This window comes from Nicotiana tabacum, chromosome 21, assembly GCF_000715075.1.
Source record: "Nicotiana tabacum cultivar K326 chromosome 21, ASM71507v2, whole genome shotgun sequence".
NCBI classification, from domain to species: domain Eukaryota; kingdom Viridiplantae; phylum Streptophyta; class Magnoliopsida; order Solanales; family Solanaceae; genus Nicotiana; species Nicotiana tabacum.
In genome coordinates this window covers 4,385,471-4,402,284 of record NC_134100.1, presented here as the reverse complement: position 1 = coordinate 4,402,284, position 16,814 = coordinate 4,385,471, and the positions used below count along the sequence as shown (strand labels likewise).

Here is a 16,814-nt window from a genome sequence, read left to right as displayed (position 1 = left end):
ATAACTTTGACCACCAAGGCTTAGGCAAATGGGAAAAAATCACCTAGTTTTTTTTTTCGGTTGCTATGGCTAGGATTTGAACCTGAGGCCTCATGGTTCTCCTCCCACTTCATTGACCACTGGGCCCATACTTTGGGTAACCAGCATCTTTTACCAGCGGGTACCTTCTTGGATCAGCTCAACTTTGTAACAGCACGTTCTAATTGTCTCTCCTGCCATGATCCAAGTTGGACGAAACAGGTTCAAATACACTATTGTCTTGTTCATGCTTTTTCCCATGCTGAATCTAAAAATCTCATCTTGCACATTTTTATTTGAGACTCTTTCAAGCAACTATGCCTTGGGTTGAAGTATATTAATTCTCTATATGCACTCCACTACTGCTAAATTAGAGGTTCTCGAAATCTCACACCTATCCTTATTCTAACATACAAATCTCTAATCAGACAAAAAGACTACAAGACTAACTGGTAAACGATGGAACTAAAGTAAGTGTAAATTTTTTTATAAGGAACATAGTGTAAGAGTAATAACAACTAAACCTTAATTCAGACTAGTTTGTATTTGGCTATGTAAATACGTTGCTTGATAAACCCCATTGATATCAGTGAAACTCCAACAACTGTTAACTTCGCACAACTCTGGGAGAAGGAAAAGGATAATCATATACAAGGAGATTTTCACAAGACAACTTATTTACAGTAGAGGAGTAAAATGTGTCCGGATAGAGCATATCCATATGTCTTTCACATAACCCTCCAAATTAGTTTGAGATTGAGGCACATTTAGTTTATTGATTGATATATACTTATCAGAGATGGATTCACCCCTATTCTCTACAAAATCACATCTTGATGTGCCTGGCAGTTTTCTTATTTCAAATAGCACTAATCAATATATGTAAATACTAGTTGCAAATGCAAGTAAACAAACCATGCAATAGACTGTTGATTCTATTGGGGAATGGAATGGTAGATCTAGAAAGAAATTAAGGAATTTAAAAATGCTACCCACCAATTCCAGGAGTAACTTCTGCCCTTTCCATGTACCGCTGCCACTGCTCCTGCCACTTACTGTTTCAAGTATTAGGACCCCAAAACTGTAAACATCAGCCTTGGATGTTAATTGACGGCCTATTACATATTCGGGTGCCAAATAGCCACTGCGCGGAAGAGAAAAAGGTACAGAAGTAAGAACACTGCTTTCAGTTACCCCATGGTACCATTTAAAACTTTAAAGCAGGACATCTGTTGGAGACCTATCTAAACCATAACACAGAACATTCAAAACACTGTAGTTTGAGCCAGATGCTAGAGAATCCGCTGCCTTTCTAGTAGACACAATGTGTACAATAATAGGGCAAACAGTAGTGAATTCTCAGGAAAAATACATATTTATCAGGCAAGGGTAGCAAGATGCTATGAAGAACGTGTACCCTTAATTCTTCTGCACTGGAAGAGGTACAATATAAGCAACACAGTTCAGACAAGCTAGTTCTTTAAAAAGGAGAATCCACTTAGATATTGCAATTGGAGAGGTATCGGCGGGTGTAAAAATGCCTTCTAGATTTTTTAACAGGTGTATCTAAAAATATTTTTAACGACGCCCAACCTCTACAATCCTCCACACTCACGCTCACTGTACTCACGGATGAATGGTGATTTCAAGTTTACTAGCTAATGCTCTACCCATGTGTATGTGCACCCTTCCTATTGACATCCACAATAATTTTGTTAGCTACTTCTTGATTTACATCCACTAAGTCCATAGGTCAAACAACACTTGATTACCAAATAGGCCAATAAATACTGAGAGAAAATAAACAAGAACAATTGAGAGATACTGATAGGCAGTTGAAATTGGAGAACCAGGGGAAGAACCTTAAGTGGAAAATATATGTAAGCTATAATTGTATGGTAAACACTAAACAAAGCTAATAGGAGTAATATTTAGCGTACTGTGGGAACAATAATGTTTATGTGAATGCCCAATCCAAAATTACCACCTTTCTCGTGAAGTTCAAATTCTATCTTCCCCATATCAACCTCTAATTTTCTCGAAGTACCCTTCCCGTCATGAAGGTACAGTAGAGCAGGGGCAAATAGTCCCTTGAACAGTGGAAATTGCCATCTCTAGACTCCATTCCGCAACCCTGCCCCAGCTTCTATCCATAGGAAGTACTCCCTATACCTACACTTCTCACAAATCATACGTAATAAATTTTATATCCTATAGCAGTTACAAGAATCTTCATAGACAAAGACTCCAGATAGAAAAATGGCACATGTTGAAACCCCAAGGCAAATCTATATGCTTGGGGACACTCGTATTGAGGCACTATCTTGCACTCCTTTCTTCACTTTAGCTACAACTGCAGCAGGTTATAGCATCCCACGGGAAGTATTAACTATACTAAATCTCTCTGTTCAACAAAGTCCAATTTCAAGTAATGGAAAACATTGAAGCTTCAACAATAAATTCAGAGGACATACGTAGTTCCTTTTATCTGTGTGGTGATATGAGTGATATTATCTGGAAAAAGCTTTGCAAGTCCAAAATCTCCAATTTTTGGCTTATAATCCTTATCAAGCAGTATGTTACTAGCTTTGATGTCCCTGTGCACTATATGCGGCACTAATTCTTCATGTAGATAAGCAAGACCTCTAGCGGTACCCAAGCAAATAGCAGCCCTTGTGTCCCACTCTAATTTAACATTCCTAGCGCTGGAACCTGCAAAGCAAGCACCATTTCCAGTAACCCGTTCATAAATGGTGAAGTATTTTTTTAAATTTCTAGCAAATTTACCAAACAGTGCTCGATCGAGGCTCCTATTTTCTACATATTCATAGACCAAGATCCGGTTACTTCCTTCAAGACAGCATCCAATCAACTCAACTAGATTGGGGTGTCTGACATCTGATATGGTTTCAATCTCTGTCAAAAACTCACGCAACCCCTGCCTTGATTCGGCAGAAAGTGTCTTCACAGCAACTTCTACTCCTCTTTTTAGAGTTCCCTACAAAGTTGCACTAAAATTAATAACCATTCAACTAACATGTGAATGCACCACAAGAGTTAAGTCCAAGGACCTTGTTATTCTCTAAAAGTCTTGATCTCATATTACATATATGCCAAAAACCATGAACCAAAACTTACAAGAGTAAAATGTTTACAAAGCATAACTGTCTTTAAGAGGCAGAAAATGTGAAAATCAAATAACATAATTACAAGTTTGTGATGCAAAATTTTAAAGAATTACAGATAATATATCTCTACCTATAATTAATAACACAAAGGTCTAATAGTTCCAAGCCTTCCAGCAATGTAATTCTGTAAATAGCCCCATGCAAATGCAAGTTGTTCGTGTAACAAAGCTCGGGCATGAAAAGGAAGAGAAGTATTTATAGAATAGAGCTGAACCTTGTATACTGTCCCAAAACCTCCTCACCCTATTTTGTTACTTTGATGGAAGTTGTTGGTTGCTATTCTTAATTCACTATATGAAAAATTCCTTGTCTTTGCAGTGGAGCAGCCTGACAAAAAGGAAATATTAGCGTGGACATGAAACTGAAGAACAAAGGGGAATGATTAAATTGTTGCAGAAAAAAGATGGATAGAAGGAAATTTTCAGCAACAAAATGTGATGCGTCAAGTTTTTGACCAAGAATAAAAGTTCCCCAGAAACTAAACTAGATGGAACTTTTTCATCCTTTAACTGTGTCATCATTGATGCAGGGCTCTGTATAACTTCTCACATATCACTTGGTATAGTGAACTTTTTTTATCATAAAAAGTACTCCCTTTGTTCCAGTTTGTGAACCTATTTCCTTTTTAGTCCGTTCTAAAAAGAATGAGCCCTTTCTAAATTTGGAAATAATTTAACTTAAACTTCCTACTATACTCTTAATGAGAGGCTTTTAGAGCCACACAACTACTATAACATGTTTAAGACCACAAGTTTCAAAAGAATTATATTCATACAAATGCTATGGCGTGTTTAGAACCACACATCTCAAAAGTCTTCATTTCTTTCAAACTCCGTACCCAGTCAAACAAGTTCACATAAATTGAAATTGAGGGAGTAATAGTTGTGCCACTTGACTGACTGCCTCTTATCCTAACCACTTATAAGATGATTTTAGACAGATACCTGAGCAAGCTAGGGAGCAGGGAATACTCAAAGTTTCCCTTCTCGACCCTTATAATGATATTCTATGATTAAACCTACCACATCAGTTCATGTTCGGCAACTACTCACTATTCAGATCCTGGAGCAAATTTGACCAGTTCTTAGTTCTAGTTAGGAACAAGATGAAATCGTGTTTTTCTTTTGAAATCCACCTGTGGGCCTTGTAAAGCATACCGTGTCCCAAGCCGGATAATAAATGAGAAGGGTTGTAGTCACCTAGCAACCAAAGTAAAAATAGTCTAATTACAATGAATTCTCCAACTACTGGAAAGAGCAGCCACATTTTCAACCCCATAAGTAGGATTGAAGCGTAGTTGATCAACTGACGTTTTCTTTTCTTTTGGGATCAAGGGCCAAGTACATATTGGCCCCTTGGAGCAAACTCAATCCAAACGCTAACTGCTTCTAGAACATGTCATTATCTATATAGCAAGCATATTAATTATATTTATCAAGTACCAAAATATTCTTGTAGAAATCACTCCCTTTTAGTATTGCAATAAAGTAAATTATGCTCGACGCTTGTTCAATCTGGTGTATAAATTACAGAAGGCAGGTCAATTAGCTCAAAATAAGTAATGATAAGTGCACCGGAGGTGTTAAACAGCTTGTATCCACTAACATTGGGTGTAAGAGAATTTCAGAATAGCAAGTATACAAAGGCAGAAGCATAAACAATTTGATAACTAGAAAAAGGAAAGAGAAAAGATGAATTAGAATTATTCACAGAATATTGCAACCACCATGATAAAATGACAATGCCACATCCAGACCAACCAGCTATGTAGGAGTATGAGGTTTAATGCTGAAGGCAATAAAGTTGCGAAAAATTCATTAAAGGACTAAATAAATCATGAAACTGAGAAAAAAATGATCAGCTAAAATCCAAGTTCCAACTATGTACTAACCTCCAGTGTCTGGTGTATCTTTATGAACATGATCAACACCCCTTTTCTGCCGCACAGTTGAGGCACCAAAGCAGCTGCAGTTCATTCCAATCCGTACTTTAGTAGGACAATCTTCTTACTTGACCGATAATGCCTCCTGACGTGTGAATTACATGTTAGCCTTCTCCAATTTTTCTGTGATAAATGAAAATGTTCACTGTTTTTGAGATATATCCAAATCAAATTGTTGTCAGTTAGCTTGCTTTAAAAAAACTGAGAAGTGGAATGAACCGGACCAAATGGAGCAGGATGGATATAGAATTCATATAACCAACACGAACTAGTTTGTAATTGAGGCGTACACCAATTTTAAAAGAAACACATCTTATAACCAAATGCTATGGCTCTACTACTCAGGTCAACCATTGAAATTTACGCATTCTACAGTAAAAATATTAAGTTTTGTATAGTTTCTTTTGAATTAACTATGAAGGAAACAATTAACTAAAATTCAAAATTCCCGGTAGCAGAAACAAAAAAACTACATAAAGTACATATATGCATAAGTCAGTATATGCATATGCATCACAGCCTACCAAACAATAACAACACCCCAGTGGAATCCCAGTGGAATCACATCCTAGGAAAATGATTTATTAATAAGATCGGTTTTGAACCCTAAAAAGATAAATAAATGCATCATGTATAAGCTTTTTTTCATCTAAAAATAAATGAGCACGTTCTATAAATAATATCCCCGCTTCAATTTATGTGAATCTATTTGACTTGGCACATAGTTTAAGAAAGAAAAAAAAGACTTTTGAAACTTGTGTGTTGTAAACATGCCATAACATCTGTGTGACTATAAATATTTTAAAACTTGTGGCGTAAACATGGCATAACATTTGGGCGGTTGTGAAAGTTTCTCATTAAGGATCATATTGGAATCCCAAAATTAAGAGTTTACTTATTAGGAATGAGTTCATTCTTTTTTAAATGACTAAAAAGGAAATAAGTTCATATAAATTGAAAGTAGGTAATAACATATTTTAAAGTTTTAAGTATTCTAAGCAAATGCACCAAAAATCAAAATTCTTGACTAATCATACCATTCTGCAATTGGCTCTAAATTAAAACCTCTAACTCAGATTCAGCTTAACCACTTCAAACTTGACTGATCATAAGCTAATTAACTTATCTACTATTGATCAACAGAGCCAGCAATTTTTAACAGTAGCAAAAGAAAACAAATTGTAGCTAGCTCAATTCAAATCCTGAATAGCAATTCAAAGTGTGTGTGTGTGTGAGAGAGAGAGAGAGAGAGCGAGAATTTTTACGTACCATAAAAATTGAAGGAAAAAAAATACTGAGTTGTGTTTTGAAGTCGTGAAAGTGAACAATTTGAGAGGACGATGAAAGAAAGAGGTAGAAGAAGGTGACAAAAATGCGGGCGTAGGTTTTCTGGGTGATTTGACAGGCGAAACGACGTCGTGTGGAAGAAATGAGATGATCACCAGCAGTAGCAGACGAAGAAGACGACTTATTATACCTTTGGTTTTGAGGGTGTAGCATTTTCTTGGTTGATGTGGAGCTGTGAAAGCGATACTCCTCTAATTTGCCAATCTGTCAATCGCTGTATTCTCAACTACCTTTCCCTTCCTCCACTTTAGTGTTTTTATCTTCATTTTTTTTTTTCAACAACAATCATTATGAATATATAAAGATAATATTACGTCTAAATCTGAACACTAGATAATTAAGGTGGTCGGTGTATAAGAATAATGCAGAATAAAGTGTATAAGAATAATGCGGAATAAGGTGCATGGATTAGTAGTGCATATGTTAGTAATATAAGCATTCGTTATGTAGATATTATTTCTTATCTGATATTTGGTGTGGTGTATTAAAATTATAATGCATTGCATAATTTTTAAGAAAAATAATTGTTTACAAAAATGCCCTCCATATCTCTAGCTTTAAGGGAGTTTAAGGATAATTTTGTCTTTAAACATACTAATGCATGTATTAATAGTCTTGGTATTACTAATGTCATGATTTTCTGTGCATTACTTATACATAGGATAATACCAAGTATGATGTAGTTATACAAATGTTGGAAAAATGTACCAAACAACGTATTAGTAATATATAGAGCTAAGCATACATTATTTTTTCTAATACCTCCTACCAAACGACCCCTAAGGCTGTTGATTTTTTCAGCATTCGAATGTGTTTATTTTATCTTTATTATATTCATCTTAATTTATATGGCAGTGTTTGATTCACCACGAAATTTAAGAAATAAAGGAAGGTTATTGAAACTTATGGTATAAAATAAATATTTACGTGACTGTATATTAATACAATAAGGGTAACATATAAATTCTTAAAGATAAATTATTTTCAAATTGTTTACCCTAAAAATTGAGTAACAATTAAACTTATAATGTGGTTTAAGGATATGTGATTTCACCTAATACCAATTGATAAACGTAAAGATAAATGATGCAAATCGACAATAATACAAAGCAAACTAGTGTTTTGTCAATACCCTCGAGCTAATGTACCCTTGAGCTTGGTAGAGTAAGAATAGTTAAAGAGCAGTAAGTTGATGAGCAGAAGAAAGAAATATTATATTGCCTTGATATTCGTCAATGTTAGGTGTTTGCAAATGACAGGGACCCTCTTTCATATACTAGAGGAATCCTAATTATAATATAATTCTAATTACGGAAATAAATCTCATGATTGGTATAAATAATCACCCTTGATTTGATCTGTTCCGAGATTTCCGCTGTGATCTTCGACCGGTTACGGATATCTCGCCTTTCCGTTATTGCACTTCACTCGAAGTCGGTCATATTTAATCTTGATTGCTGCTGGCCTTAGTCTCAACGGACACTTCGATCTTTAGACTCGATGCCTCGTCTTAGAACTCGGGTCTGATTCATTATGAGACTACCCTCGATGCAACTCCCTTGTCTCGATCAAATAGTAGTATATAGATAGTTCCCTCGTTTCTTGGAGTGTAACGAGAAGAAACGAACTGAGCCTTCGATTTTGTACCTCAACCAATTATGACGTCATCCTCGTGAAGTAAGCGGCGGAGGCGACTGAAGCGTCGCGTCTGCACAGTTCTTAAGATTATTAATTAGTGTCAGTTGATAGTCGGCCACTAGTGTTTTCAAACCATCATAGCAGATATTATAAATAGATCATCTTCATAATTTTCTCAAACTTTACTTTCAAAATTTCTCCTAATCTTCAAAACTCTTCCATTCCCTTCAAGCTTATCAATTCTGCAGGTTCTTCAATTCCGTTTGCCAATCTTTTCTTAAAACAACAAATTTCGTCTTCTTCTTTCTTTCAACTCATATAACAATGGCGAAAACATCAAAAACCGTTCCTCAAATGGAAAAAAACCTCTTCATCGCGGCCGGTCGGTGATAAAACGTAGGTGGAGCAATGTATCGAAGAATGTGTTCCCGGGTCATGCGACCTTACTTCTGATTTCAAAGTTGAAAAACCCTCATTTGTCCCTGGCCGTTGTGAACCAATGTCGAGATACATATGCTCGATAACCGAGGGTGATCTTGAGCAGGTGAAAAAAGATTGTCATTGGGAAAACAAAGAGGTGGTGATTCCTACGCCCGAGGAGGATATTACCACTCATGTAAAAGGGGTTTTAAGTGTTTACACTTACCCTTTCATGCTAGGTCCCATTGATCCCATTATTATCTACTTCTGCCGCCAATACCACATAACCCTAGGACAAATCCACCCCTCTTTTTGGTGCATTGTTATTTTGCTCTGATTCTTCGTGAGCAAGGTCGAATGGATGTCTTTCACCCTCGATCATCTCATTAGACTACACAGCCCCCGTCTTTATCAAGGCGAATTAGTAAGGCTTCAGCACCGGGCCACAAAGATGTTGTTCTCGAGCATAGACGAGGACAAAAATCGAGGATGGATGGGCCGGTTTGTCCGAGTGAGGACTTCTGACATAATCCCGACCGATAAGATGTCATTCCCCGAAGAATGGAACATGAAGCGTAAGTACAAACCCACCAATAACTTATGTTGATTGCTTTGCTTCCTTTACCTTTTCTTATCAACATTCTTTCTTATGATGCAGCGGTTTCTTGGGTGCCCGGTACAATCCCGAACCTTGAAGGTTGGGTTCGGAAACTGGCATCGACCTCTTCGTATGTTGAGCGCTCGTGGCGCGATTTAGCCAAGGGCCGATGGGAGGCCAAAATCATGGTAAGCTTTTTTATCTATGTTCGATGCCTTCCTGTGAAATGTTTCTTTTTTATTTTTACTTAATTTCCTCCCATACAGGTCTCGGAGACAAAACTGCCATGAGGCCGCCCCACTTAGGGAAGAGGAGGCCCCGAAACTGGCTAAGGATAAGAAGAGGAAAAGGGTCTCGCCATATGATACTCCAAAGCCTAAGAAAAGCAAGGCTCGTAAGTTGAAGAATGGCACTGCCGCTCTGCCTACCGACATAGCCCAGAAACTACGAGATGAAGAAGAGGATAAAGAAGATGCTGACTGCGAGTCGGTGCCTCGAAAGAGGGGAAGCGTCGAAGCTTCAAAAGCAGCTGAGCCGGTGACAATCGAGGAGGCTCATCTTCGGACCGAGGAGATCTCGGAAGATAGTCCAAGCAAAGTCCCTGAATCAACGGAGGCTTAAAATGCCTCCTGCCGTGATGAACAATCGGAGAGAGCACCCCAAGTGTCTTGCTTGGGGAAATCGTCAACATTGTTGATTCCCCGCCCCTCCCCACATTTTATGTGGCGCAAATTCGGGAGGCCCAGTCTATAGAGACCCCCGATGTGGGAACGACCCACGAAGGGGATGACTTATTTTGTGGCTACTTCATGGGGATCGATAATGTTTTCCGACCTGGATGCATCAATCATTTTCGATAAGGCTCAGCAACTCCTGAACTAGGTAGATTTCAGCCCCCGTTAATAGGTTTATGTTTACTTTTATTTTCTTTTGTCTGATTTCCTTCCTTTCTACATAGGCCATGACGCTTCATCGGGAAGTATTTTCCAAATTTCGAGCTGAGATGAACTGGTGTGAGGCTGATCTCAAAAGGTTCACGGAGGAGAGAGACGCCCTCAAACTCCTCAATGTGAAAAATAAAAGAGGAGGTCAGAGACCTCCGAGCTCAATTGGCAATAACTCACAAAGAGCAGACTGACCTAATTGAACAAGTAATGAAGAATCTTCTTAGAAGTTTGGTGTGTTGATTCGGGGATGGAGACTGATACTTTGACCCTGCAGGTTCAGCAGAAGGCCGAAAAAATCGAGCAGCTTCTCGAGGAGGCTGAGATGAAAGAGGCAGAGACTTTAGGGTAGAAGCAGAACATGGAACACCTCGCCTCGGAGAAAGATACTGCTCGAGCCCAGCTATCTTCGGTTGAGCATCAACTCCAAAGCATGAAGCAAGAGAGCTTGCCCTAAGCCAAGAAAATTGAGGAGCTCGAGGCTCGGTTGGCTTATGAGCTTGTAAAGGTCGCATCTGAGGTAGAAAGAGTAAAGGGCAACGTGGAAGTGGTCGTGGCTGTCTATCGAGTTGACGCTGAAGCCGCTCACGCTCGAGCAAAGGAAATTTCTGATGTTGCTCAGGTTTGATCATTATGTGTTGTGAGCATGCCATGTCTTAGTCTCGGAGAGAGACTCTCAAAGAAATTCATGCTCGTGGTTTTGACTTCACTACCGATATCGAGAACGCAAAAGTGCTTGAGGCCGAAGCTAAATCTTTGCTCTTAGATGATGATGACTCCGGGAACGCAAGTGGATCTGAGAGAGGAGAAGATGAAGATGGAGCTCCCAGGGAAGATTAGAATTTTTTTCTTATTCTTTTTTTTTTGGATTTTTTGTGTAAGACCCTGAGTGTTTTTGTAAATACTTTCGTATATATGAAAGGTTTTTTTTTTCCGATTTGTCTCTGATTTCTATTTCGTGAAAATTTTGTTTTGCTTTCGCCTTATGATAATTCTCATATACTTTAGGTTTTGTGAGAAATTCGACTCACTTCGCTGCCTTGTGAAAATTTTGTTGAAATCGGATTGTTATAGTCTCTATAATCGAGTGAGTACTTGCTCGAACTTAGAGTAGCAAAACACTTAGGTTTTTTGGTTAAGCGAGGGCGGGTCCTCGAGCTCAACAATGTAATGGCCCTTAGGCTCTTTAATCGAGCCGATATGACCTCGAAAGATTGGCTTTTTCCCTTTTTTCGGCTTCAAAGTTTTAATCATATAAATATATTTTATGCGTTAGCATGAGATAGATCTGTACCCATTAGGGTTCAGTGTTATCGAAAAAACTTTGTTATACCTTAGCATAAGTGTGTTCAATTTGGTACCTCTTAAGGTTTTCGAGGGTTGATGTTATCTAAAAATTGAGTAACAATTAAACTTATAATGTGATTTTAAGGATATGTGATTTCACCTAATACCAATTGATAAACGTAAAGATGAATGATGCAAATCGACAATAATACAAAGCAAACCTGTGTTTTGTCGATGCCTTCGAGCTAATGTACCCTCGAGCTTAATAGAGTAAGAACAGTTAAAGAGCAGTAAGTTGATAAGAAGAAGAAAGAAATATTATATTGTCTTGATATTCGTCAATGTAAGGTGTTTACAAATGATGGGGACCCCTCTTTATATACTAGAGGAATCCTAATTATAGTAAAATTCTAATTACGGAAATAAATCTCATGATTGGTACAAATAACCGCCCTTGATTTGATCGGTTCCGAGATTTCGACCGTGATCTTCGACCGGTTACGGATATCTCGCCTCTCCGTTATTGCACTTCACTCGAAGTCGGTCATATTTAATCTCGATTGCTGCTGGCCTCGGTCTCAACGGACACTTCGGTCTTTAGACTTGATGCCTCATCTTCGAACTCGAGTCTGATTCATTACGAGGCTACCCCTGATGCAACTCCCTTGTCTCGATGTACACAAGTAAAGAAATGTGACATTTTTTTTAAAATTAACTAAAAAGGAAAAAAATGTCACATAAATTGAACGAAGAGTACTATTATTTAAAATTCAAGTAAATTAACAATTAAATATTATATCCACAAAGTAATAGCAAAAATCTTAATTTTACACTGTGTCCTAAACAAACTTCTTTAATGAAACACAATATTAAGATAAGCAACATGGGTAGTTAATTGTGGTGATCGACAATAATGATTGCGAGGTGGCAAATGGTGGTGATAGTGATAGTTATTGTTGTTGTGGGTGGTGATGCTTCTGCAGTGGTGGTCAATGGTAGTAGCTTAATTCAGTGCCGGCTTTAGGGTAAAGCCTTAAAGTATGTGCTTTAGGCCCCAAATTTGGAGGTCCCATTTCTTTTTTTATCATTAATAGGCTAATAATTTTTTTGTGTGTGTGGAAAATAATGAGTACTTTTAAGCAGAAAAAGTAGATTTTTTTACTATATAAAAGGAAAATTAACTTTTTAATGTGTGACTAATTGACGTTTGAGTAAAATTTCAGTAAATAACTCTTCTAACCCTCTTGCTGTGAACAAAATATAGGGAAATCATTATATTCCACTTCTTATCATTTTTTTTAATTAGAAATATGTAGATTATATTTTATACTATTTTCTCTCTTTCTTGGTTTGTCCAAGAGTTAATCTCTTAGACAACATTTATATATTTTTATATTTCTTATCTTGATTTCCAAGTCCAAGTCTGATAAGTTATATTAATATTATTTTCTGAAAAATCATAGCTTAAGAGTACTTTTCATGAAATATATTGCACACTTTTTTTCCCTCACGTTTCAAGCATTGCGAAGAGTTATTGAAGTAGTAAAAGATATTTTGGAATTTAATTATCATTTTTCTTGAATTAGATTCTATTTTGCCACCTTTCAAGTATTTTTTATCTAATATTATGTATTATCTTTTTAATTATGTATTGAAATAAATATGTCAACTAGAGATATGAATTAGGTTGTTCAAAACTTAATAAAGAAAAAAAGTTAAAACTATAATACAGTCCCAAAAAGGATTATTAGGAGAAATGATTATAAACAATTCCTACGTAAAAATTTTGCATCTCAAAACATTAGGAAATTAACTAGACTTCAAATAGGTATTTTATATATATGTAATTCAAAAAAAATAATTTAAGGCCTGTCATCATGGCCACAAAAATTATTGAGCCGCCCGAGTCGCTTATGATAATAGTTAGCCGTGGTGGTCAATAGAGAATGATGGTAGCGGCTGCTCATACTAGTAGACAAAATGGTAGTAAAAGATCATCTATACTATATTCAAAGCACGAAGCCCCTGTCAAAATGTCATTCGCCTTTTTTACCATTTGTAAGTATATTCTACGCTGGACATAATTGTAATTATAATCAACTATAATTTTCTTAGGCAAAAAAAAAACTGCCGTTTATTTCCATTTTTGTTGGCTACAGATTTTCTTTTGTTTAGGTTTAGGATTCTTTAGGCTTTTCTTTGACTAGGATTCAGTTTCTTTACTGCCGTGTGTGGGTTTCTTTTAGGTTTAGGCTTCTTTAGATTTTTCTTTGTTTCTTCATTCTTTCCTTGTTATTAGGATTCTTTTATTGCCCATACTGCCGCATGTTAAATTAATGCTGCACATGCACTAGGTTCGTATATTGTTGATATATAATTGCAAATTGAAAGGTACGTTACAATGTCTTATATACGATTAAGTTCAAAACTTGACTTATTTATAAATTTTGCATAGGTTGTTTGGGTCATTGCATTCGTAACTTAAATTTGCTTTCCAACTTTATTTTTTTGGTATTTAGATTTAGATTCTCATAGTAGGTTTACCCTTTTCTTCTATAATATCGTATCCAAGTATCAAAAACAAGGATTCATCATGAGTTTTCAATGTTAAATAGTTTAATAAAAATAGGTAGGCACTTCTTATGAACTTTCGTGAACGAAAGGTAATATAAGAGATATTTACATGAGAAATAAATCTGTTTGAATAAGTTGAATACCATAGGAAAATAGCTAACTCAATTTCGTGAATTCAAATAATTAATGGTATAATATAATTTATGTATGAGGAGTGTGCTAAAGTCAAATAATCATTGATCATGTGAAACACATACACAAATAGTAACTTTCTGAGGGAAATTGGTAGAAGTTAAACATCATATACTCTATATTTTGTCCTACTGATATCATAAGGGAGTTAGATTGACAATAGGTACTATAAAAAAAATAACGAAGTATACTCTTAGCTAAGATACCTAATAAATGAGATTTTTCATGTCGTTATTATTATACAGAACTTGTGGCACTTGATATCTATACACTAGGCATATAATACATGTATGAGCATGTGCATGGATAGAGAAAGAAAGCTCTTCAAGACGAAAATAAGAGTAGAAACAATTCATATAATGCTAAGTATTGATTAGAAAAATAGAACAATATTATATTTTGCTCATAGGAAATAACTAAATTTAAGTTGAATATATTTGAAAGATGATTGAGGACTTTTATGTGACAAAGTTTATTGTTTTATTGAGTTAGCTATATATAGAATCAATATTAATAAATATGGTAAGCTTAAAATTTTACTTTATAACTCAAATACAAACATGTTTTTAACATATATAATATTATGTGATTTTATTTTTACAAAATTACTCATCGAGATGGGGTAAAAAGTACGAAGTCACTTAGCGAAATATCGTTCGCCTTTTTTACCCTTTAAAAATAGAGTTCACACTAGATAAAATAATCATTTAGTTATTTTCCTAATATTTAGGACCTAAAATTTTGTTGAAATTTGAGTATTAAATCTTTCCTTATTTAAGATAGATACCTAAATTATAAGACTTTAAATTCAATTAGATTTTGTACCTTACATAAATATTTTGTAGACGTTCTTTTGACTATTTGATGATATTACAGTAGAACAATATTAGTACAAGTAGTTTCTTTATGGAAAGTGACATAACCATGGTACTCCGGTTTTATTCATGATGAATAAAATAATTATTTAACATCAATGGATAATAATAATTATTTTTTGAAAAACAATTTTTACTTCACTTAAATTTTTAACAAAATATATTAACTTATTCTTATTATATGGTAAATAATGTGAGACTAAAATTAAAAACTACTAAGTATATAGAAAAATAATGTTTTACTTTTCTATTAATTTTGTCCTCTTCAGTCAATCTATCTAGACTATTATAAAAGTACGAAACTTCAACGCAAAATTGATTGATATTCTTATCATTTAAAATAAATTCATATTGGATCAAATTACCATTTACTTAGTATTTTTATTATTACTTAAGACGTCAAAATTAATTAAAATTTTGACTATTAAATCTTTTCTTATTTGAACTAAATAAAACTCCTAATATTTAGGAATATAACCCAATAAAATTATAAGTCGAGTAAGTTAATTTCACAAGAATTTATAATTTTAGGAATTGTTATTTCACATGGAACAACAATAATCCAGGTAATATTAGAAGTCTTCCCCTTCAAGATACCAAGAGAAGAAAACTTAAAGCAAATTATACAAAAATTGTACTCAGGAGCTCATAATTATTTTCAGATCATCCAAAACATTAAAGATTTAAGTTGTAATGTTAGCTATTTTTTCATCCTAGATTTGGTCTGGCAATTGTGTGATGGACACATGTGCATATACCAGAATTGTACAAGAGACTATGCCCAATGGCTATTTCAAGCTATTCTTATTTAGGACAATGTCAAAAAACACATTCCAAAACTGTTGCCATTGTGTTTTATAGTTTCTTATAGTGTTGATAAATTTGTTAGGGATATGTGACTAACTGATATTACTCATCATTATTGAGCTAAAGGAAGTAATAATATTTATTAGCATATATAATCTCTTTCATAATAATAAAGTATTTGTAGAGCAGAGACCTTCTTTTATTGAGGTAGGTAAATGTGATTATATTCATTATTTTTTCGGTTTTTTTTTTAGTTTTTATTTAATAAGTTAGACAATTTTGTGAATAACCTCTATGTAATTTTACTAAATTTATATTCAGTGATATTAAATACACGCGCAACGCGCGTATTCTAAGACTGGTATTTTATAAAAATCTTTAAGTGAATAAAGACTTAATAATGTTAAAGATTGTGAAAAGTTAGAATGACCTAAATATATTCAGAACAAATAAGCTAAGCAGTCATAAAAGAAAACAATAAACACACTTAATAAATTGAAATGTGAATGATTCAGACGCAAACCCCATTAAGTAAAAATAAATGAATATTCGAGCTCATGCAATTATCCTTGAATTTTATCTCTTGATCACTGATTTATTCCCCTGGAAAGACTAATTTTAACCCAACAACCTCATAATCTCAGCATATTTATCTTGATGCAACGTCAATAAATTTCAAGTGGGTAACAAAAATTTTACAAGTAATATTTTCATTTCGTCTCAAATTATTTGTCACAGTTTATTTGAAAGGTTAATTTGATCTTTTATTATGTGAACATAGATAAATTTGTTACTAAAATAAGATTTAATTTTTTTAATACTTTAAAAATATTTATAAATTAATTTTAAATTTAATAACATTAAAATTATTGTACAAAAGTCTTGGTTATTGGCAAAGTTGAGATGCTCAACTTGTTATTAGCAAAATTGAGGTGTCTAACTAACGCTTTCGTGCCAAGTTTGAGGGGCCATCTATATGTTTGG

At 34.8% G+C, this 16,814-nt stretch overlaps 1 protein-coding gene across 6 annotated transcripts; it reads right to left on the bottom strand.

The window, feature by feature from the left end:
* Positions 1–229: 229 nt before the first annotated feature.
* Positions 230–6,737, bottom strand: LOC142175400 (cold-responsive protein kinase 1-like). 6 transcript variants are annotated; one of them, XR_012704409.1, is made up of 6 exons: positions 6,418–6,718; positions 5,098–5,233; positions 3,421–3,533; positions 2,806–3,016; positions 2,493–2,730; positions 249–1,162 (listed from the first exon to the last, which is right to left on the bottom strand). XR_012704409.1 is itself a non-coding variant. In XM_075242014.1 (5 exons), exons 2-5 carry the CDS (start codon positions 5,125–5,127, stop codon positions 892–894), a joined length of 750 nt encoding a protein of 249 aa, XP_075098115.1. In that variant the 5' UTR covers positions 5,128–5,233; positions 6,626–6,737; the 3' UTR covers positions 245–891. The 6 variants fall into 6 exon arrangements, 3 of the variants coding, with proteins under 3 accessions (XP_075098115.1, XP_075098114.1, XP_075098113.1); XM_075242014.1 differs by lacking the exon at positions 3,421–3,533 and having other exon boundaries at positions 245–1,162; positions 6,626–6,737; XM_075242013.1 differs by lacking the exon at positions 3,421–3,533 and having other exon boundaries at positions 245–1,162; positions 6,418–6,658.
* Between the last annotated feature and the right edge of the window lie 10,077 nt (positions 6,738–16,814).